Source organism: Pieris brassicae, chromosome 2, assembly GCF_905147105.1.
Source record: "Pieris brassicae chromosome 2, ilPieBrab1.1, whole genome shotgun sequence".
Classification (NCBI taxonomy): Eukaryota; Metazoa; Arthropoda; class Insecta; order Lepidoptera; family Pieridae; genus Pieris; species Pieris brassicae.
In genome coordinates, this window is record NC_059666.1 from 21778211 (window position 1) to 21801895 (window position 23685).

The window sequence follows — 23685 nt, forward strand, 5'->3', positions numbered from 1 at the left end:
TTCTCTTGAGGCCCGTTAAATATTAATTTGTACTAGTTTTTCGACTGCGTCAAATACGTTTTTGACGTACGTCAGCGATATTTACATTGTTTGTATCGGAATAGTATAATATATAGTAGTAGTAATATGTTCGTCGCCTGAGGATATAGACTCCTAATTGATGACGGCCTCCTCCAGCCCTTTCCATGTCTTTATTTTTCCCTTATAAGCATCGGTACGCTCTTTTCTTCAACGCTTGTTGTCAAATTGGTTCAGAAATACTTCGAAGGGCAGCTGATTCCACATAGTGGTGTTGCTTGGTAAAACTTGGCTTCGTATTCTCGCTCGACGTCCGATTATGAAACTCAGCTGCAGGTATTCAAGGCCTGACGTGACTTAAGTGCAAAAGCCTGATATTGACACAGAAGATATAACCTTCTACGTCGCGCCACTGGATTATTCTTTTTATAACCACCAAATTTGAATCTTACAGTAGTCATTATTAATAGGATTTATCTTAAATTAAATAATTAGCACAATTAAATACAATGTTTAGCTTATTTTGTTATAATATTACCCAGAAATACCTTAAAATTGTTATCGGTAGTATTGAAGGCGATGTATTCAGAAAGCGTATCCTTAAAGGGAACAGGTTGGTCAATGATTAATAGCAACAGCTTTATACGCGGTGGCTGCTTGAAGACACGATAAATAATTCATTCCTTCTAATTAGAGCGATCTTGGAACATAATTTTATACTGTAAGATTAGTTTATCCTTATCAGAGATATAACTCAAGTTAGGTTAAGTGGAGACAGATATGCTGTGAGGAATACTCTTAGACGATTTTTATGTTAATTAAGCTTTTTTGACTCGCTACCCCGTTTGATTGTAATTCTCTTTTTTACGCGTGTTTCTTTACGATAATTATATACGTGTGCTTAGGTATTTTTACAATTTTCTCTTATCACGCCTGCTGCAATGGATTTTCTTTCCGTGACCGCATTTTCTATTACAAACATGCGCATACGGTGAAGGTAAGCATAGTGAGACATGTCCATGTCTTTGACACAAAAGTCGACGACGTAAATTGTTTTATATAGAACAGGGGACAAACGGTCAGGACGCTCACCTCATGTTAAGTGGTACATGGACATTCAACGCCACAGGGCTCGCGACTGTATTTCTGGTTTATAAAACGCTTGAAACGCTTTGAAACGCGCTTTTTCCATAAGTCGTCGTATAATTACTATGAGATTTGTGAATGAAGTGAATTTATATGACATTCCTAAACAATATGTTATGATAATTTTAGCATTATTAAGTTGTTTATATTTTTAAATGCATCGTTACAGAAAATTATTTTTAGGTATACTAAACATATTATTAAGACGCATATAAAATTAAAATAGTATTATTGTTAAATAGCGAGGGTCTTAAGGGTCCTCGCAGAGTGTTTGTCCGTGGGAACCTGCTCTATTTGTCCGTTTGTTGGCCTCTCGGCGACGACTAAACACTCGACGTCCTTTGTCCGAAAATGTAATGGGAATATTATATAAATAGGGACCGTGGCGCTAAGATTTCTAGAACATACATAATAATAATAAGCCTTTATTCATCTACATTTTATTGACATACATTTAACAGAAATATATATAAATAAAATTTTAACTACTCTAAGACCCCTGTCCGCGAAAAGGCCTCCTCCAACTTTTTTCACCCTATTTTGTGCCATCGCCATACAATTTTTTCCAGTTAATATTTCGATACCGTCTCCAATCTCTCTATTGGTCTGCCCTTGTCTCTTTTTCCTTTTGGGGCAGTTCATTCGGTTACTGTTTTAAATCATCTGTTAAATGTTATCTGGCGCCTGCCCGTTAATTAATGTTCAGCATCAGTTATTTTTATTTGTCTTTCAGAACATACATAGAAATGGGAAAATGTTTTAAGTTTTAGTTAAATGTTTTGTTATCCGTGTTTGTTATGTACTTATATTAAAATTAAATGTATTATATTGTATTTTATTTTTATTGTACAATGTATCAGTGTACTGAGCGCTGGAAAGCTTTTATAAATAAGAATTGCATGTGGCATGTATCTCTAAAAGAAAAGATAATAATGTAAGTTATTATGTTCCCATTCATAGTTTAACGTTTTTTTTCCATGGCAAGCTTTATGCATAAAAAAGCGTTTTTTAACTGGCAACACACTCGCTAGGCTTCTGCCAGTGTCATCAGTGATTTCGACAACGTAGTAATAAAAAAACAAATTAACAGTATTTTTTTAGACACATTTGATATCCGCAAGCGAACCTAATGGATTTGTAATACCCGACGAGTTCAAATATGCTGGTGGCGTTAAAAGGAAGGTCCATTCTAAAGCTATTTTAAGTCATATGCTGTAGCGGATTTAATAGAAATATTTAATATGTATACAGCGATTGCGATTTTAAAAGCGCAATACTTAAGATGTCCAACAGTAATTCAAAATAGTAAAAAATATGCATTTTTTTTTTGGAAAACACCGACCGTTTATACACAACACAAACCTACTTGAAAGCAACTAAAAACTGCATGGTATTCGGCCAACGATATTTCTCCTTCAGATCTTTATCCACAACACAAAATATTTACTAATTATTCAAAACTTTATACATACATTTACAATCTAAACAACATCTCAATCCTCTCTTGAATGATTCTAACTCGCATTGGTTCGGAAATACTTCAATGGGCAGCCGGATCCAGCCGGGTGAAATAAAACTAAATTAGTATATTATGCAATATTATGGAGTCAGTTCGACTGAAGTAACATTAATAACAAAATAACATGAGGACATATCCGGAGTAGCTGTTGTCGCGCGGTCCCTACGGGAGACGCCAATCACACAACACCTAAATTTAAGCAAATAGAGTTCCTTTTAAGAAATGCCAGATTAGACTCCCCGGCTGCCTGTTTTCTCGGCCACAGATCTGCCCGACCGCGTGCCTATGTACTCTTCTATATGAAATGTATGTGTAAAAAAAATAAAAACATTGATATTAAATATTATAGCATGAGTAACTTGTGCCACACACCAAGACAGTGGACGCCAAATATTGACCGAGTGTGAAGTATTTTTTGTCAAGCTTGAGCGAAAGGGTTGAATGGGAGGGATGTTTGACTAGACGCGGCAACTTTCACGGAATTGGGGAAATTATGGTACTTATAACAATGAACGGCCTGGTTATTCCATCTTCGCTAGACAGGTTAATATGGGTTCATTTAAGCGGCGGTTAATAGGCATCTACTGAGATGCCCTCATATGGGCCACATCTTACTTAATATGAGCCAATGAAGGTTTGTGGCCAAAAATATGTCTAGTTATAAACTTAAAAAATAAAAATATGTTTTGACGTTTTTTATGAAAGCCCCAACTAGTTAAGTAATATAGACTTAGTTAAGAGCTTCGTCATGAGTGTAAGATGGTAACTAAATGCTGTAAGCTGAAATTTTCGATTAATTTTAAATACGGATAATTTAATTACTGAAGTCGTCTTATTTATATAAGATCTATACTTTCTATACATTTTAGAATTAACATGATACTTTCCAAGATTTATTGGCACAGTTGTTAGTCTCACTTGAGTTAATATTAGATTTTATAAATACTTTTTGAGCGGTTACACCCTCACCCAAATTGCACGACACCATTAGACAGTATGTAAGTCGACTAAAACGTCACCATATTCTAGAGCTAGAAGAGCAGCAGTAGCTCTAGGCAGAAGATAAGTAGATGCTTCCAATGGGAAGTCCCTCCACATGACAGCACCGCAGAAAAGATTCACACATAGCCTTAGGGCTGATTGCAACTACCCGCAAAAAAATTTATAAAAAGAACACTTTTTGAAATTATTTACGGTAGTTTTCTATAGCACAGGTCAGGCACAGGCTCATCACCATCTTGCATATTAGATTGACAAATAAGAAACATATACAGAAATCTGAGGCCCAGACTTAAAATTGCCACCGATTTATTATTTTATCAGAAAATGACGGTTATTGCTTAATACATTTCTATACTTGTATGTCGATTCGCGAGATTAAGACTGCGGTGTTTGCAGACCTCTCCAAAGGCATTGTAATGAGGCCAGAGGGTGACGCTTGTTTGCTTTACAGCTTCCGGGCTGCAATAACTTCGCTTCATAACTCGCTTTAAAAGTTTCTTGGACTTTAGAATTTGGGTGAAATGGATATTTTTTTTATTAAACGTTGAGTTATTTTTTATTAAACATTTTATATATTACGTTATACCTGGTCGTTGGGCCAGAAAATTTGTTAATAATTGTTGATTGATTAAGTCTATTGGTCATTGAAAAGTTTTGCCATTTTAATTAAAACATTTTTTTATATAAATAAAATAAAATATGTGTTTATTCATTTTATGTACAATTGCATTACAATGTGTAAGATTTGGGAACCCTTTTAAGTAAAAAATACCTGTGTCAGCATTTCCAGCTCTTTCATAACAAACTTAATTATACATTCCTTAAAATATTTAATTTATATACAATTTAGTTACATCTTTTTTTGTTATTGATTTTTAACTGTTATGAACACGCTTGAGTGCATAAGTGAGTGTGTGAGTGCAAATGTGTGAGTGAGTGAGTGAGTCAGTGAGTGAATGAATAAAGTCTGTAACTACATACTAGGCCTCAGAAGTAGCTCTAACTCTGCGCAGGGTATGTTCATGAGCCAGTCCTTTAGTCGTATTTTTAGATTGTAGACGGTAAGCGGGTAGATGTTAAGCAGCCTATTTAATTTATTATAGATGTAGTCTGCTTCTGGAAAAGTCAGTCCTTACGGTCTGACCTACGTGAACACCCCTATTCCTTTTTAAGATCAGCCTACTATCAAATGGTAGCGCTTTGTGTGATTTTAAAATTAGACTCAGGACATACAGCTTTCTAACGGAAAGTAATATCTTTCAGTGGTTGTCTGGAAGAGGTCGCTTATTGCTTAAGTGTTACCGTTTTACTGGTTTACATGCAACGATGAGTTATATAAATACATATACCATACAATTTTTTTTTCGAGAATAAAGTTCACAAAATAGCTACTTAACATGAATTAAAGTCTAGCCTACAATAATTATCGCTTATAAGTAATATAAACATATTCCAAAAGTAACCATTTATATCTGTGAGTATTTGTCATGGTTACCATTTATTAATAGAACGTTAAAACCACGGTAAAACTATTTAGTATAATGACCGTAAATTTCTAAACCCAAAAATTCCAAGCAGTTACCAGGTAGGACCGGCTCTGGGTTAAATGTTTGAATTGTCTGTTAGCACAAATCTTAACAAGTTGGGAATCACGGGCCGATTAACGCGCCGTTATGAGTAGTCTTAACAAATGTACTATTGAAACGTATATAACATTGTTTCACTGAATACAAACAAAATATTTATGGTTTAGTTATATTTATTTAATACAAATGTTTCGGTGGAACACAATAAGCGTCGACATTCATTACAATAATATAATAATTGGTTTACAATTGTGATGGGTTCAAGTTAAAATCAAATAAAAAGAAATAAGATAAAAGTTTACCGTGAATGTTGTCTAGTCTAGTTATCTTTAATTTTATTGTATAATTTATTTTCTCTTCTATGTATATGTTTCTCTTTAAATATTGCGCTCACATAAATGTATAGTTTTTGTATGTGGTTTGTTCTCTAAGTGTCTTTTTAAAATAAATGAATTAATTAAAACTTTAAAGCACAAACTGAGGGATAATTCGATAATTCTATTTATACAATGGGAAGTATGAAATAGTGATTAGAGCATTGGTACTTTAATTAATTAAATATATTCTATTAAAAATATATACTGTTTGTTCCTTCAAACGCCCATTTCATATGTAAGGACTGAATATTTAAAAACAAAATTGTTCTCTTAAAAATCTGAAATTATAGAATTTAGGAAGAAACATATAATAAAAACTGAAATTCATATTACAAATCATTTTAGTAAAATTTCGTATAACAATCATTACCTTATTAGCAACACGTTGGGAAGCACTGGTCTAGAGTTTGGAAACTAATTTTCACATTTATTAGCTCTGACTTCATCTGTATTATTGCTAAGTTTTACAACACATTTGGTTTGCGTGCTACAACCTATTTAGGTCTGGGACTCAGATTTCTGTATCTGTTTCATGATTATTTATTAATCGAATAGGCAAGTAGGTCAGCTTTCTGTGCTTAGACTTTTTGGATCTAACGCAGGTTTCCTCACGATGTTTTCCTGCACCGTTCGAGCTAATATTAAATGCGTACATAGAAAGAAATTACATTGGTGCACAACCGGAGATCGTACCTACGACCTCAGGTATGTGAGTCGTACGCTGAAGTCACTAGGCAAACACTGCTCGTATATCACATGAAAATGACGGAATATTTCACAATTTTAAGGTCACGTTTTTATGTGCCAATGTTGATGCAATTACAGAAAATGTATTGAACATTTTCGTAAATAGTGTAACTTAATAAAATTGATCGAAAGCTGTGAAGTGTGAACACAATTATTTTCGGTTTGAGTCACGAATTTCTTGGAATAAAAACTACTAAAATACCTGTCAACATTATGTACCTAGACAATATAATGTGTGTGATACTGAAATCCCAATAACTACTGAGACTATTTTGATGAAATTTGGAGAGTTCTTAAGTTGGAATAAAACTGATTTAAATAAAACATCTGCGGAACATTGATTTTATTTTTATAAAAGAAGAATTTTGTAGTGAAACAAACATAGATATACAAATTATAAAAGGCGTGTATTATCCTTAAATGTCCAATTCAGAAAAGTAATAAATTATAAAGACCATAATATAATTCGGACTAAAATTCGATATATTGGTCATTCGAGGTCATTTCTATTTACCCCTATAAGTGAACCATAGAGCGAGGTCTTTTTTGTAATGCCGGGAGCGTTTTGTGGTAACCCTTATCAAATTTGATGCTAACTTAAACATATTGAGCACTTATATTCGATATGAGCTTCATACACTTATAAATGTCAGTAAAAAAATTGTGTTGTTGTTTAATATTTACATCAGACGGAAAAATCAAACCATAAATTCCACGTTACTTTTAAAACGCGGCAAAATAAAAACTAATCCTAGAAATAACTGAACCATATTGATGCAATAGGTTCATTTTAAAATAGGTTTTTAAAGCTAAGTTTAAATAATGGGCCCAGGTGGGTGTTCAAAACTTAAAAGCTGTATTGCTCGTACTTCCAAACCTGTATGTTTGTAAATTACCATCAACAAACACAGCTGTGGCATGTCGGTGATGAGGATGTTGTTAACACCTCCAGTGCTTATTGACAAACAGTACCATTAACGATAAATCTAAGGAAACCGCGTACCAGTTTTCTCAGGAGCAAGGTTTGGAGTCGCTAGGTAAGATTCAGAAGTCTCGACTGCCGTGCCTGAAAATTTTTTGGTTATTTCATAATTGGCGCTGTCTCGTTCTGTATACTGTTCATAATGTACGGTTACAAGAACCTCTACAACACTGAGACTTGGAATCGGATTTCTGTATTTGTACTTGACACACGCCATCGGCTTTTGGGTCTGTGGCATGCCGGTTTCCTAACGACGTTTTCATTCACAGTACTAGCAAAAAAGCACACAGCAAGATTTCAGACCCCACTAGATCAATACTGCTGTGCTAGACAATTAAAACTTTATAATTAAGTTAATACGGTTCACAATGAAGAGAAAATTTTAAACACGTCCAGTTTTACATTCTCTTTCAGTAATAAATAGTTATTTAATATCCCTTGTTATCAATTTTAAATATCTTGCAAAAAAGTCATAGGCATGAAAATCCCCGCTTTATCACTTATCTGAGTGGGTCAAGTTCGTTAGAGGAATGAGATTATCTCGACATATGCACAGTTTTTATTAAATTTTCAACAGCCAGATTGTAGATTTAATAAAAGCGTACAAACTGAGCGAACCTCACCTAAAAAGCATCCGGTAAATCATTTTTAAATTCGTTTTGGTTTTTGAGTTTATTCACACATACAAATCTTTCTTCAGTATACACTAGTACTTATTTGAAAAAAATCATTCAAAACGTGTTATCAAATGACGTCAATTACTCGAGTAAAAATAAAGGGTATAATAATAGTGAATCATCTATAATCACCTATTAATCATTACTTCAAACTTCTAAGGTAATTGTGAAAATGTTTGTACATTGTAGTTACTTAACAAGGCCAGTCGAAACTAGAATTGTTCAGTTTCAACTAATTCCGCCAAATACCCATTTAAGAATAACGGGTTTGACACATGGGAAGCTACAAAAGCGTCTACATTTATGTATTATAAAGTTGTTTAAATAAAATTAACAGAAAACCGTTTGCTATCCATGAATATTTTCTAAGTATACATAAGTAGTGGCATAGTTGTTAATTATAGCTTCACCCTTAGAGGTCCGTCTATTCAAAAAAAATTATATCCCCCGACACAAAAATAGGAATTTTATAGAAAGTTTCTGACTGTCCGTGCCATGGTTGATCCTAAACTATTATATTGTTAGAAAATCGACGCGATCGAAATGTTCTTTCAGCTTTATCTTATAAAATCTCATAAATTTATCTATTTAGGTTTCAAGGTCTCTTTGTAAGCTGCCACAAAAAAGTTACACACGCAATAAGTATTTGCTTTATTTTATTCCAGTGAATGCTGAGGCAATCCAACTTCCTGACAAAACAGGAACAAGACGCCTAAAGACAACTGAACCTTTTGAGTTAATAAAAGTGTAGTGGATTCGGTGCGGTATTTCAGTCACACGAAGGTGTCAAAACATTATAGAACACTAAGACTGCTAATGTCAGTCAAGTCAACATAATATTATTAGCCGTTATTATTATATAGCCCAGATTGTAATTCATGTAAAGTGTCTGTGTCTGTGTCTGTGAATTTAATAGTAAAAAAGAAACATCTAACATTTGTTGGTATCAGCTGATACTGGGGCTACACGGTTCTTGAAATTCATACTTTGACATAGTGTACCCAATTTACATTATCTTCTTCCTAAAGGCACATTAATTTGGGGAAATCGCAATGAAAAACCTAGCTCAGTTTTCTTTCGTCAGCCTCAAAACATTGTGAAGGCCATCTAATTTTCTACAAACAATCAGACACGTCACCTACAAGGAATGAGGATTTACGTCAAACAAAGAATCACGTAATACATAATTTTACGCTATAATAGGAACTGTTTCAATATGAATAATAAACGTGTCTATACACGCGAAAACTATGAAATTATTGTCAAGAGAAACAAATCGTAAATCGTAAAACATTTGTTTGTAACGTTCATACCACGAGGATATTTTGATGAGTTTGTTGAGAAAAATTAAATATTATTCTTACGATAATATAAAGTTATTGGAGTTTTACACAAACTGTTTGACACATTATTTATTTTTTGATTAAGATTAATGTAAAATCTATAGTTGTAACATTAGTAAATATATGAGCCCCATGTATCTACATAATAGTTTTATTATCTACTGCATTGTTTTATTATTACTGTAATGTTTTTTTTTAAATCTGGGTTCATGGTACTCACATATAATTATCGTATACAAAATATTGTAAAAACTATTTTAAAAGAGAAAGTATGGAGTCTCTTGCCCATTCTTCTATATATGAAGGCAGAATTCCTTTTGGAAGAGGCAACTAGAGTCATTTCTTTTTAAATAGTTTTAACTTGTAACTTTAACTTTCAAATTGCCCTTTTAATATACCTAATTGATATAAATTATTATTATATTATCTTTTTTTAATGTAATTAATGTTAAGTGATACCGCCCGCTGCCCACGGACACTCACATTGCCAGAAGGCTCGTAAGTGCGTTGCTGGCCTTTTCAGAATCGAAGACGAAGAACAGAAGTCGAATTGGTTCGGAAATACTTCAGTGGTTCCACGTACGTCCGATGATGAAACTCAGCTGCAGGTATTAATCCGAACAAATCCTCTGAACACTGTTCGGTAAATGCGCTAAAAGTTACAGAGACCAGATATCTCTACTCAACACCAACAATAATTGGATAATGTTTCTGGGTGTTCTAATAAATTTTATTTATATGAACGTTTTTTATAAAACGGGGCAAACGGGCAGAAGGCTCACCTGATGTTAAGTGATACCGCTGCCCATGGACACTCTCAATGCCAGAGGGCTCGCAAGTGCGTTGCCGGCCTTTGAACTGTTCCTGTAAATATAAATACAAAAAAACAAACAAGTATTTCAAATATCTTGCAGATCGTTACGCTATATGTTTCAAGTTGTACCAGGTGTGCCAATGCGACAAATATATGTCATTTGTAATTACCTAATATTTGCACTGTTCATAGTTAAGTTCTGTTTTACTGGGATTTTAATAATTAATTTAACTATAATAAATATATCCGAAGCTGTACGTTTTTGAACTGTATTAAAGTTTGATTTATTAAAAGGTTGAAGTATTTAACCAATACGAATTTAAATTAAACAGGTTATATTTGTTAACGAGAGAAGGTCATTTCAGTTCTAAGCACGCATGACGCTATAAGCCAAGATTTCCTTTAATTCCAGTAATGGCTGAGGTGCTAATCGTTGCAGTAAGCATGCCCATGCGGCATCATGCTTCTTATTCCCACTTTGCCTGTTTACCTTTCGTGTTACACTAACCTGTAAACATTCACCTTCCGGTGAGCTTAGTGGAAACTTTTTTAACTCTCAATTATCAAGATAGCTTTTAAGCTCAGTTTACTAAGTTAACAATAATATAAATGTCGTATTGGAGCCACTAATTATGACGATTTTAATTTGTATTTAAGTCTGTGATGAATAAAATTCAATAGGTTTAATAAATAAAAAGTAAGTTTTCTTTCCAAAACGGGGATTGGGGAAAATAGATTTATATTTTGGTATATGATCATGTAACGTTATTTTATATTACAGGGGGTGAACGGGCAGGAGGCTCATCTGATGTTAAGTTATAGAGCCGACTGTGGAAAGTCCATTGCCAGAGGGCTCGCAAAGCGTTGCCTTAATCACTTCTCAGTACTGAGAATGATGCAGAAATGAGTCAGAGAGACAGGCCCTAAAATGAGCATATTCATTTCAATTACAAATCTTGAATATGTTTCAAAGTATCGCTATAAAATTATGCGCGTAATCCGATAATAAAATTCAAAGTTCTGCCTAATCTTCAAAGTTACGACATAAATTCAACAAACGCCAAGCTTCAAACCCACTTGGATTTTGTACTGTATTTTAAGAGGTATTATAAATTTAACAAAAATAACAAGCTTTTTGAAAACAAGATGCTGCAATACTGTACGTAGCCTCAAAATACATTTTTGTTTTATGTAATAGGAGGCAAACAGGCTGGAACCTTTTTGTTGGAATTTTCGCAATTTGATCGTTTGCAAGTTTCGGAGACAAAACAAATTATTGGTTGCCTCAAAATTATATCATAAATTCTGATAAATGACAAGAGGCTGATTGCAGATAGTTTAAAAAATAGACAAGATTACTGTGCTTGTGTACTTTAGGTCTTAGACGTCCCGGTTTTCTCACGATGTTATCCTTCAGACATGCCAGTGCGCACATAGAAAGAAAAATGTTTTGGTGTAAGGGCGTAGAACAGTGAACTGAAACTGGCAAAACAGCAGCCGCAGCTCTCCGTCACTTATCAACTAAGCCTAAATTCACCTAAATAAAATATTAATTAAAACTTATTGCCTTTCTGTGTATAGAGTATACACAGCCCGTTGCTGTAAATTGATCGATACTGATATAAACATTCTATTTCGTTTACGTATTAAATATTTGACTTATTTGAAGTTTAGGGAAAATATTTACAAAATTTTATTGTATTACATCCACTAATGCAAAGTCATCGTTTGGTTAATGCAATGCAAAGCTGTTTAGGAAAACCAATAAAAAATTAAAAAAAAATCATGTGTCCTTTTTTAAATATTGTCCTGATGACCATTTACATATGTTTTAATTACTTTGTATTGTCCCTTTACATTTATCTTAATGTGTAATGTGTCTTACCTTATCTATTTTTTTTTCTCACAGTGGTTGCCTGGAAGAGATCGCTCGAAAGCCCTTGTTTTAATTTAATTATGTCAATGATATTATATTTCTGTATACAATAAAGTGTTAATAAATAAATAATTTACGTTACTCGTAGAGTTCTTTTCAGAAGTTATCAGAGACTTGGTTTACGTCTTTATTAGGTATTTATATCAATCAAACCATAATTTAAACCTTATGATTTTATACTTCCGCTATATATTTCCTTCCGTTATAAGCCTTGTTATAAGATTTGTTACCTGTTATTCAGATGGGGTATAAAAACAAAGATTGCGAGTTAAATATGATTTAATTTCGTAATTTTCTTAGCAATATGTAATTTCGTTTTCAGCATCTGTTATAAATATAGACACGGCGATACATTTTAACAGTACTTTGTAGAAGCGTTTAGTCAATGGAATGCTATGTATTGTCGACTATGTCTTTAAATAAGTTTAATTGGAATGTCTAACATTGATAACCCACACTTTGATGACAATACTACATACACGGGTCTTGATATACTAACTTTAAATCATATTTTCCTATAAATATTACCTACGTAATTACAGACAAACTTAACTTACAAATCGTGCACTGCCACACTATGGCACAGATCTTGTTAATGTGTTTAGATTACAATTTCGCTTCAATATTTGATGACCGTGTGGGAACTGTCATCAGTCTGGAGTAGACTCTCGATTGCTCATATTCCCACAACCATTTCACTTACAAATTCGAGTTGCATTGACCTTATGTCTCGTACAAACCATTAAACAACCGAGAGTCTACTGTACAATTTCAAAAGAGATTCAAAAACTCATCACTCACATTCGAACACTTAAAAATGATATATACAAAGCTCTCAAAAATCATACACATAACATTTCATACAAAACATGAGGAAGGTCAGGAGTAGAAGAAGTTAGGTCGACTGTGGCAAATCACAAGAGAGCGATCGGTCGAATTAAATATTAAACAATTAAATACAATATTACATCTAAGTACGTTTACATGTTCATTTAAGTTTTCGATAAATAAGTAAAAATATATTTACAAGCGGATAACATGATATATACTTAAGAGTGTAAAGCACTTTAAATAATACACTGAGAAATGACATAACGGGGCTGTAAGTACTTATTTGCGAGCGAGCCGGGGTAGGCGAGCCGGAACTCAGTTATCAAAGTTCGGCAAAACTACACAAATGTGCAGATTATATTTCATTGACGCCTTGTAAACTCGTATCGTAATCTTCAAAGTTCAGCGGTGGTCTGTCGGAAGACTCGTGACTAGTGAGACTACTATTTACTCTTACCACAGAACTTTTTTTTTCCTTTTAGAGCGCGAGTTCGAGCGCAGAAGTGCAAACGAGCGCGATATTACACAACCATACGGAATTTCACATCTCCGGACGTGGTCCCGGCTTTTTGTCCCATTCAAATGTTTGCTCCCCCTCTCGCTTCAGCTACCATTCATAAGGCGTTTGTGATGCCGCGGCCACCGCGGCCGTGCTAACCTAACACTATCCAGTCCTCGTCACTGTTATAATACTGTGGTAGTTGACTAATACTCTGTCCACTCAATGTCCGTCGCTGGCAACGAAACGCGATAAGCGTTGAAGCGTAAATGAGCTGCAAATTATTAGACGAGTCACCTACGTGCCCTCGCAGTTTCGCCGCCTCTGATGCCTGCCGTGGTGATGGCGCACGCCGTGACACGGGGGCTTGATGGAGTTCTGCGACGGAGGCCGGAGCCTACGCTGGGGGCGCCACTTGGGCACGGTGCCCGCGATCACAGTATTGTGTCTGTTTATGTCGAAGTCGTGGGCCTCCTTTAGCAGGGAGAAGCATTTGTGCTGTCTTTCGGGGAGGTTGCTCTTCCCGCGTCGCATCTGAGCGCCTCGCCTGTTGAACCCTATGTATCGGTCTTCGTTCTTTACCAGGTGGTATCTGTTGTAGCCGTCTACGAATTCTTCTTTGAACAGGCAGTTCGGTTGTCTTTCGGCTTGAAACCTTGTCTGAGGACAAATAGTAATTTTAAATAATTTTAACTTAGTAAATTAGTATGCGAAAGTTTATTTTAGTAAAAATGTGTAATATCTCACCAGTCTTCTGCCAACGAGTCGTGAGCGGTTGAAGCAGAGGTACATGTCTTGCACGGGCGAGTGGATGAGCAGGTCCAGGCTTAAGCCGCGTGTGCTGATCGTGAGATTCGCTGAAACAAATAGACATTTTATTAGTATATGATTTATAAGTGTAGTATACGCAGACAAGTATTTTTTTAATGCCCTAATATACTGGTACACTGAAGAAGGTACATATGCTAACTTTCATTTTATGTGACAAAATCCATTTCTATTTTCCAGATTCCATTAAAATTTTTTATATGTGTTCAGAAAGGTTTATCTGCTGAAAGTAATACCTAGTAGATGGCGCAAGTTTAGCTATAAAATGAACTTTTTTACTATATTATTATAATATATAATCTGTGTTACTTTTAGCTCTATTTTATCTCGACCTGTAAGAGATCGCTTATATTAAGGCCACCCGTTGCACCCGGAAAAATTACTAAAATGTATGTTTATGTTGTGTGCAAACAAGTGTAAATAAATAAAAAACCAAAAACGTAATCTCTATAACATCACTTGACAGATGAAAATTCTTTAAATATCTTATACAATATCTCACATAAAATACATTAAAACCAGATAAATTAAAGAGTATCTATGATCTTTAGAATACCTAATTATGAGAAATAATTAGAATCTTCTGACAGTACACCACAGGCGATAATAAATTTTTAAAATTAAAGTCGCCGCCCTGGCCTTATAATAAATTCAATTAGCCACGTGAACTTATGGGAATGTCATAGGTGCAACAAACTAATCGTTAATGATATTTGAATATTAAAGTACGAAAAGTCTATAAAATTAATCTATTATTTGACAACAAGTCTTTGACGCGTGATGGGATTACATGGCGATAATAAACATCTTTTATTTGTTTTAAAATATTTAACATTTTTTTATCTAAGAATATCGTAGATAAAGTTCCTTCTCCCCTGTAGTAATTCTATGAATAACTATATAGACTTGTGTAGTCTAATAATATCATAAATAGTTCCATACTGACAACGCATGACATTGCGACCGAACGAAGGGTTTGCCGAATTAAAGTTAATTTTGACTACATATACATAAATAATTTTAATACTTTTATTTCAATGTAGTAATTAATAATAATAATATAAGCCTTTATTCAGATAGAATTTTACATCATTTAAATATTAAACTAGTGTATCTGGTGAGTTGGTGACAGCGACTCATGACGTGGTCTGTTTACCCAATTTTGGCAAAGGATCCTCAATTTCTTTCCACTCTGCTCTGTTCTGAACTTTCCTTGTACATATTTTCCCAGTTACGGTTTTTATTTCGTAATGTAGGTTCAGAATGTGATTAAATATGTGTTGCAAATAAATATTTTTTTAATAGATTTACGTTGGTAACAGTTGCAGACGAGGCAAAGAGAGAAAGACTTGGAGTGAGGTGAAACACGAGGCTCAAGACTGAGCGCGATGGAGCCTCACTGTGGACGCCCTCTGCCCCATTGAGGGGTTACAAGATAAACGTTACCTAACACCTCGCCACCTAGTACGAAGAGTTAGCCAAAGAAAATATTTTTTTATAAAAAAATAATAATTTTTCGATACAAAAGTGTCTTTGTTAATTGAGAGTAATTCAACTCCTTGACACCACTGACCTAGTGAGAAGATTGAAAAGGATAAAACCATTTGAACTAGTGAATTAGTGTTAGTGTACTTTAATATTAAGTGCTAATCAGTGAATGAAAAAATGAAAACACAAGAACAGAGTGTCTTCCCGTTAATAGATACTATAAGTAGCGTTATTGGACACTTACTTATGATAACAATCCTTTTTAGTAAATTAGGTCAAACTTAAATTACTTATTAGTCTTAAGTTAGGCCAGATCGTAATGTTCCATGATGTCGTAGTAAAGACACATGTATATAAAAAAATTGAGAGTAATTGAAATTCATGACCGATATTTTAAACTGATTATAAAAGTTTAATCATAAATTCTTGTAATCACAGTGAATCAACATTGTCACAGCCCAATTAAAGGATTTGTATGTTCACAGAAACAGCATCATGTAAGCCGAGTCATCGATTAGATAACACGAGGAAAGTTGAGTGGAATTCGATGACCTAACACGAATAAAAAGAAAAAGGTACAGGCGACACCGGCCATATCATTTCAATTAAAATAAAACAAGCTTATAACATAAATTTGTATTTAATTTTTATGTGTCCCCTCGCACTAAGGGTAAATATAATTATGATTTTATGATTTAATCTGTCGTAATAATAATATGAATGCAGAGTTCTTGGTAGTTCCTCTTTCCCACTCTACTCCTTTGATTTCAGTATTTTATAGATATTAACGTTCTTATAACGTAGAACGTAGGAATTTTTAAACACTGCAAAATACTACCCATAATAAAAAAAGTTAATAAATGTCTTCTAGTCGAGTACTTTTTTCGAGATGACTTAAAAAATGATTGGAGTAACACGTACAGACCCGAGCTGTAACGCATATTCGGTTCTGTTCGTCGGAAACAAACGGTATTTGCTACCGCAACTAATAAATAGACTACCCAATCAGTTATTAGATAGCCTAACGTTAACATATAAAGTAAATTAAAAAACTATTTTTATATGCAATTGTCGCGTTCCTAAACAAGACTGCTGCTACATTTATACAAACCATAGCGCTTTTGTAATGTAATGATTTTATTGTTTTATTCTTAAAGTAATAAAAATTTAAAAAACATCCCAAGTTAAATAAATAAATTAAATAAATAAGTTTTTGTTTTTATTAGTATGATTTGGATTTCGTTTCTATTCTCAGTCTCTTGTACAGTATATAATGAAAGAAAAATATAATTGTGTCAAGTGAAAACTTAATACATTAAAAAAATGTTTATGTGTGTGTGAATAAGTGAATTTTAAAAGTTAACCTATTCATTCATATTGAGTTTTCGTTCTGAGAAAAAAAGTCATAATAAAGCCTTACATTTTAATTTGAAAGTGATAAAAAACGTCCAATTATTGTTGTGACAAAAATTAATTAGTTAAGTGTAATTTAACAAATTAATAAAACTATAACAAAACCTCCATTACTGGAGCATTCAATTTCAACTTTCAGTTCGGTTTACGTGGAATATTACGGCAATATTAACGTACTCAATATTTAAATTCTTTATTCAGGTAACGTTCTTATGATAGAAGACATAGATTATTCGTTTCTCATTTGTTGTCTTTGGCAAAAAAGTAATTTTTTGTTGGTTTGTCAATGTCACTTAGTTTGGCTCAGCGTAATGATGCTAAACGATCTGCAGGCTTACTTCAATATTGTGTTTGTGTACAGCGTAATTCTTTTTTAATAATTTGCGACATCAGCGCTATTGACAGAAGTGTTCCTTGTAAAAGGCAACGCTCGTACAATGTTAAAATTGTATTGTCTTTCGTTAAAATAGCTTTTACACATTAGGAAAAACATTTTTTGAACGGATTAAAGCTATGTATTATTATTAAAAACTTATAATTATTTACATAATTCTACATTTTAATTTTTTTCCGACGTTTCGCGTGCTTTTCAGAATTTAGAATTATGTTAAGTTATCAAAAATATACATACTACGATTTTAAATCTGTTTACACTTTTGTAATATACATACAAACAATTTTCACGATATCAATGAGCCATATTTTACTTGTAATTAAAAAATCAACATTGCCTATCTACAAATTTTTGAAAAGACTACGCAAAGTAAACACGATTACTTTGATCTCGCCGACTCTTCCTACCAACATGGAACCTTATCAAGGTCATGCATTACGGTTAAGTGTGTGTTGCACAAATGTTTCTTTGCACTCATTTGTGATTTCTCAAACTGTAAAGGATTGATCGAGGCTTGACAGCATGGGACTGTCACATAAAATTTTAATCAATTTTGGTAATATACACTATGATCAAAAAACTTTATTACCAGTTCCCAAATTGAGGTAGAACAGGCAGAAACTCCGCCACTCGTATGTATTTAGTGTACGCGTAGTTACGCGCACACACTATTACCTACTTTATATAGGTAGAGAGAAATCTAAACGAAGCAACAGACGACCTGATGACATGAGCAAGGCACTGGATTGTTATCTTTGATCACTTTCCGTTTTTACAAATATTCCTCTTTTACTGACAAGTTATTTTTAGGCTATGTCGAAAAGAGATAGCTTTAGTTCGGTGTTATTAATTTATGACTTAAATCTATATATATATATATATATATATATATATATATATATATATATATATATATATTAAGTTTTGATATGTCACGTTTAGTTAACCAAATTGACACGGGAGAGGATAAATCAAAATCGCCTTATATTATGAATAATGTATTGATTTTATTAAATCTAATAAAATGAAACTGAAGATTAAAGAATTATTAATTCTGCAATTTAAGGATGTCAAGGCAGAATACAAAACACTATCCGTATTACCTCGATGTCCGTCGTTCCACAACTGAGCGTTTCTTAAGTCAGTTTTTGCCGCGCACCACCACGATGTGGAACCAGCTAGCCATTGAAGTATTTCCGAACCCATTCAACTTAGAGCGTACCAGTACCAACGCACTTGGCAATATGAGTGTACATAGGCAGCGGTATCACTTAACATCAGGTGAGATTCCTGCCCGTACTACACGTACGTACTACTACATAAAAAAACATTAAGTATGTATTATTTACAGAACTATTTGTCTTTACGTTTTTAATAATGATAATGCCGTTGAATAATCGTATTAATAAATACATAATGTGACAACAATAACACAGAAATATGTTATAGTATACACTATACTTCGAGAAAATTTACGTAAGAAAATTTACATTTAGGAAAACTGTTTGTTTAGTATATGCTAGATTTCACTTGAAAACTGTTACTCGATTCGATATGCCCCTTGGAAACGGTAACTTGTCTGTTTATCAGTCAAAGACCGGTTGATACTTTGACGGTGAAATTAGTGCACAAACAAATAAATAAAGGTAGCAAGTTGGTCAAGAAAGTATTTTAAATCAATGTTACTGGTAGATTTTTAAAAAAGGAATTATATTTTTATAATTGATAATAAGATACAAGTAGATTTTTAAAAAAGGAATTATATTTTTATTATCGATAACAAGATACAAGTAGATTTTTAAAAAAGGAATTATATTTTTATTATCGATAACAAGATACAAGTAGATTTTTAAAAGTAGAGTAGTTTTTTATCTAGACTAAAATCATGTTTTCGTAAAAAAATTCCTTTAGTTTGTTATTGAAATACATTATGTATTCGATACAATGTTATTTTACTAATATAACCAAGGCACGACAAATTTCGAGGCTATTTAGCAAAACAGTTTTTCAAATAGGTTTAAAGGTTACGAAAATATTTACAGTTTTTATAATATCTTGTCAATAAAAAATAAGTTGAGAGGCCATGCGGTACGCATTTCTAAATAAAAAACATTATGTTATTCTTACAACGAAATTCGCTGAAAAATGTATGCTTTACACTTCTTGAGACAGGTATAAGCGCTGGTAAATGGCGTACACGAGAGATATATTATTTAAGTATATGCACCACATATTCTCAGATAACTCTCATAGCGTAGCTTCCGAGTCCATCAATATGTGATAAAAGCGCAATATTATTTCATATATCCAGCATTTAATCTTGAATAATCTGGCTGTCGCATATGCTACCTATAATGACAGTTCAGTTTAACGGTAAGCGCGAAAATAAGCCACGAATGGACGTTATTTCCTTTTCTGATATTATGAAGAGGAAAGCTGTTCATAACGAATAAACTCATACCAGAACCGATATAAAAAAATCTGTTACAAAGGAAGGGTTCATTATCTAAGATACGATATTTAATATACATCCAGATGTGTCATAAAAGTTACATCTGTTTAATCCTAATAATAACATGATTAGCAAAATATGATTTATAAGGATTTTCCTGTGTGATTACCGTTAATTGGTCAACGTCCGGCTATCATTGATAAGTGATATCGATATAATCGTAGGCTGCATTTCCTGAAGATTACTTTGCGAATGTTCCAATTACGAAATTCCATTTTTAAATATTCACAGCTTACATCACATCCCATCATTTAAAGTATTTGTCAGATTTTTTACTAAATATGGCGCCATGATGGTTAATCCCCGGCGCAATTTTTTGCATCGACCAATCAAATTAATTCGGTTTCAAATTAACAGTTTTTATCGAATTTTATAGTTAACTTTAATCCGGTAAACAGTTTAAATGTAAACGCAAATTCTTTCCAGCAACTGTTATCAATGTTTACATAAATAAAGCAATTTAATTTAATAAAAAATATTATAATTAATTTGATTATTTGCTCGTAAAAATTTATCGTCGCCGACCTTGTCACAAATCATACTACAAACATTTGATTTTACGTAATCTTCGTAATTTTGAGATAACTATAGAAAGGTCATGACCTTTTTTTGTTAAGACCGCTAACCGACAGTTATTTTTCAACAATATTAGCAACTATGACGTGAGTAGTGTTCGCCTAATTGGTCATAGGTTCAAACTCCAGCGGTTCACTAATGGGATTTTTTGACGTGCGCATTTAACAGTCGCTTTAAATCTGAAGAAAAGCATCGCGAGGCAATTGACCGGAAATATTGAAAGGAAATACTGTTGTGAACATTTCCTTGAAGACAGAATCCTAATGGTTGTAGGGCCACTGGTTAACTAAACACATATATGAAAGTCTGTTTTAGCCTATAGATTTGAACTTTCGACAAATGTTCGAGTATTTGAACAGCGTTTCGCTATGTAACTTTGATGCGATTTGCGGCCTTCATCTCATTCCGTCAGATATGAGCACAAGTGGATACTTTAGAAAAAGTAAAAGTAAATAAATATCTTCTAGTCGAGCACTTTTTCCGTGATGACATAAAAAAACGAATGGAGCATGATGTAAAGACTCGAACGGTAACACAGATTCGGCTCTGTACATCGAGAGCAAATAACGTATATGGCGAGAGAACCTAATTTAGACCCAACCCAATATTAGATAGCCTAACGCTAACCAACATAAACAGTAAATTAAAAAACTACTTTTATATGCAATTGTCGCGCTCCAAAACAAGACTGCTATGGTTACATTTATACAAACCACAGCGGTTTTCTAATGTAAAATATTCTGATTATATTATATTATTTTGTATATTAAAGAGAAAAAAAAAGTTACGCACTGGACCATATTTAGAGGTATGGAGGGCTGGGGGCAACAAACCAGAGGGTCACAAATTATTTTCTAAATAAACTTAACAATCTTTTACAGTCAATTTTTTCAATCAATAATTTATTGTGAAACTCTGTCGACTCTTTTAGAAATAACAAACATATAAAAATATACCAACCCACTCTCTCTTTTGTGGGGGCCCTGATTCTGTAGCCCTGGTTGCCCTCCCCTTAATTCTGCTCTGGTTACCGTCAGAATAGTAGGTTTGAACCGTCGACTATGGTTCATAATCAATGGAATAATTTAATTTAAAAATCCCACATAAGTCATCTAAATAGAAGGTTAAGGGCTTTAATGATAAAATGCTATATCAAATGAACTTGAAATTATGTAAACGGTACAATGATTTAGGTCACCCAAACATTGATTCTTAGAAACGAAAACATCAAATAAATCAATAAATTATCGTTCTTCTAAGCCTGCCAACTCTTCTAGCTATTTTTTTAACCTTAATAGACCTTAAATTATGGTTAAAGTACCATATTGTTATGATATAAATGAGTTTCTTTGTTCTATCAGTATGGTGGACATATATAGCCTGTGTGTCGATCGCTTTGTTTATGATTATAAATTTGTAAAATCAATAATTGTAGAGTAACTACAACGAAACCCACTGTAACACAGATTCGAGTATGTACATCGAGAGCATGACAACTTATATGGCGAAAGAATGTTGAGGTTGATGCGCGGCTATTGAATGGACTTCCCGGTCAGTTATTGGATAGCCCAACGTTAACCAACATAAAAAAGTATGGTGATGGTCTATTTGTATATGCATTTGTCGCGCTCCCAAACAAGACGGCTGATAATGGTTATTAATACAAACCACAGTGGTTTTTAAATGTAACACTAACGACGAAAATGCTACGTAGAGAGTATCATTGTACGAAAGACAAGCTAAATCAACCAAAGCTAATTGATTTCGACGCTTTAGGGCGTTTGTCGTTAAATCGAGGAACGTTACATAGAGTAAACACTGTTTTTTGATTAAAATTTATAAAAAAAATATATATAGTACAATAACACAGATTCGGTATTTATGATGATAAAAAGCTTAAGCCTAAGTGACTATAAACACATTAAAATACATAAAAAACGATTTACTTTAAGTGATGAATAGTTTATAAAAGTCTTTGATAACTAAGAAAGCATTAGACTAGTAAGTGAAGATTACAACTGTCGGGTTACATCTAATCCAAAAGATAGAGCCGCTGCGGTAGGTATACAGAAGGATCTTTACGTGCCTTAATCGCGATCTGTTTCCATACAGTATCACGAATATATAATGTAAAACGTTTACATGAAAAGAAAATCTCAGAAAATGTTACTTACATCAATCACTTTGTTTATATCAATACTAATTCACGTACAGAAAACAATTGAGATTTATTCAGAGACGATAAAAATATTTCACTTAATAAAATTGTTACATGGCAAGGATAGTTATTCGGCAGTACTACAGTGCCTTAGCGTCAATGAGCTTCATGTGCCCAGAAGTAACCTTCTGAACATATGATACGCTGCATTAGTTAGTTACCGAATTACATAGGTTAACATACCTTTATTATTATCCGCTGAGTGTTTTTTTTTATTGTGTTGTTTTGTTTTTGCTAATTAATTTCTTAGGTTTAGGTCACCTGTTAGGCAGGATTGTGTTTTTTATTAATAAATAATAATCATTTCAAGGCTGCCCTTTTCTTCACACCTAACCTTACCTAACGGGAAACCGTTATTACGATTCCGTGTCGGATGACAAAGTCAGTAAACTCCAATAAGCGCCAAGCTGACGACAGGATGCATAGGAGCTTAACGTAAGCACGGATTGAAGCCTCCAGTGTATACGGAGCGTAATCTCACATTTTATCTGCGCAATTAAAGACACTTGTTGAATAAATACGTGCTTTACTTAGGAGTTAGATTAAAGTTAAGGGTTTTAATAATCCCTGTATATATTTTATAAAACAAATACATGATGAAATGCGAGCAACGAATTCCTACATAAAACATAAATTAACGGACCAGGTACAAACTTCTTTCAAACCAGGTACTTGCCTAACCTGTCGTTTAACGTTTATTGAAAATTTATGTGAAAATCCTATGCAAAAGATTATATTCGTGTAGGAAATGGGAACCTTAAATAAACAGGGATTTCATA

At 33.4% G+C, this 23685-nt stretch overlaps 1 protein-coding gene across 3 annotated transcripts in view; it reads right to left on the bottom strand.

Annotated features, from left to right (window-relative positions):
- Positions 1 to 12408: 12408 nt before the first annotated feature.
- Positions 12409 to 23685, bottom strand: part of LOC123720595 — a 97959-nt gene continuing 86682 nt past the window's right edge. For all 3 annotated transcript variants that reach the window (XM_045677274.1, XM_045677273.1, XM_045677275.1), the window contains 2 exons: positions 14225 to 14334; positions 12409 to 14137 (listed from right to left, as the gene is read on the bottom strand). In XM_045677274.1, the coding sequence (XP_045533230.1) occupies positions 13775 to 14137; positions 14225 to 14334 (473 nt within the window). In that variant the 3' untranslated portion in view covers positions 12409 to 13774. The remainder of the gene's footprint in view (positions 14138 to 14224; positions 14335 to 23685) is intronic.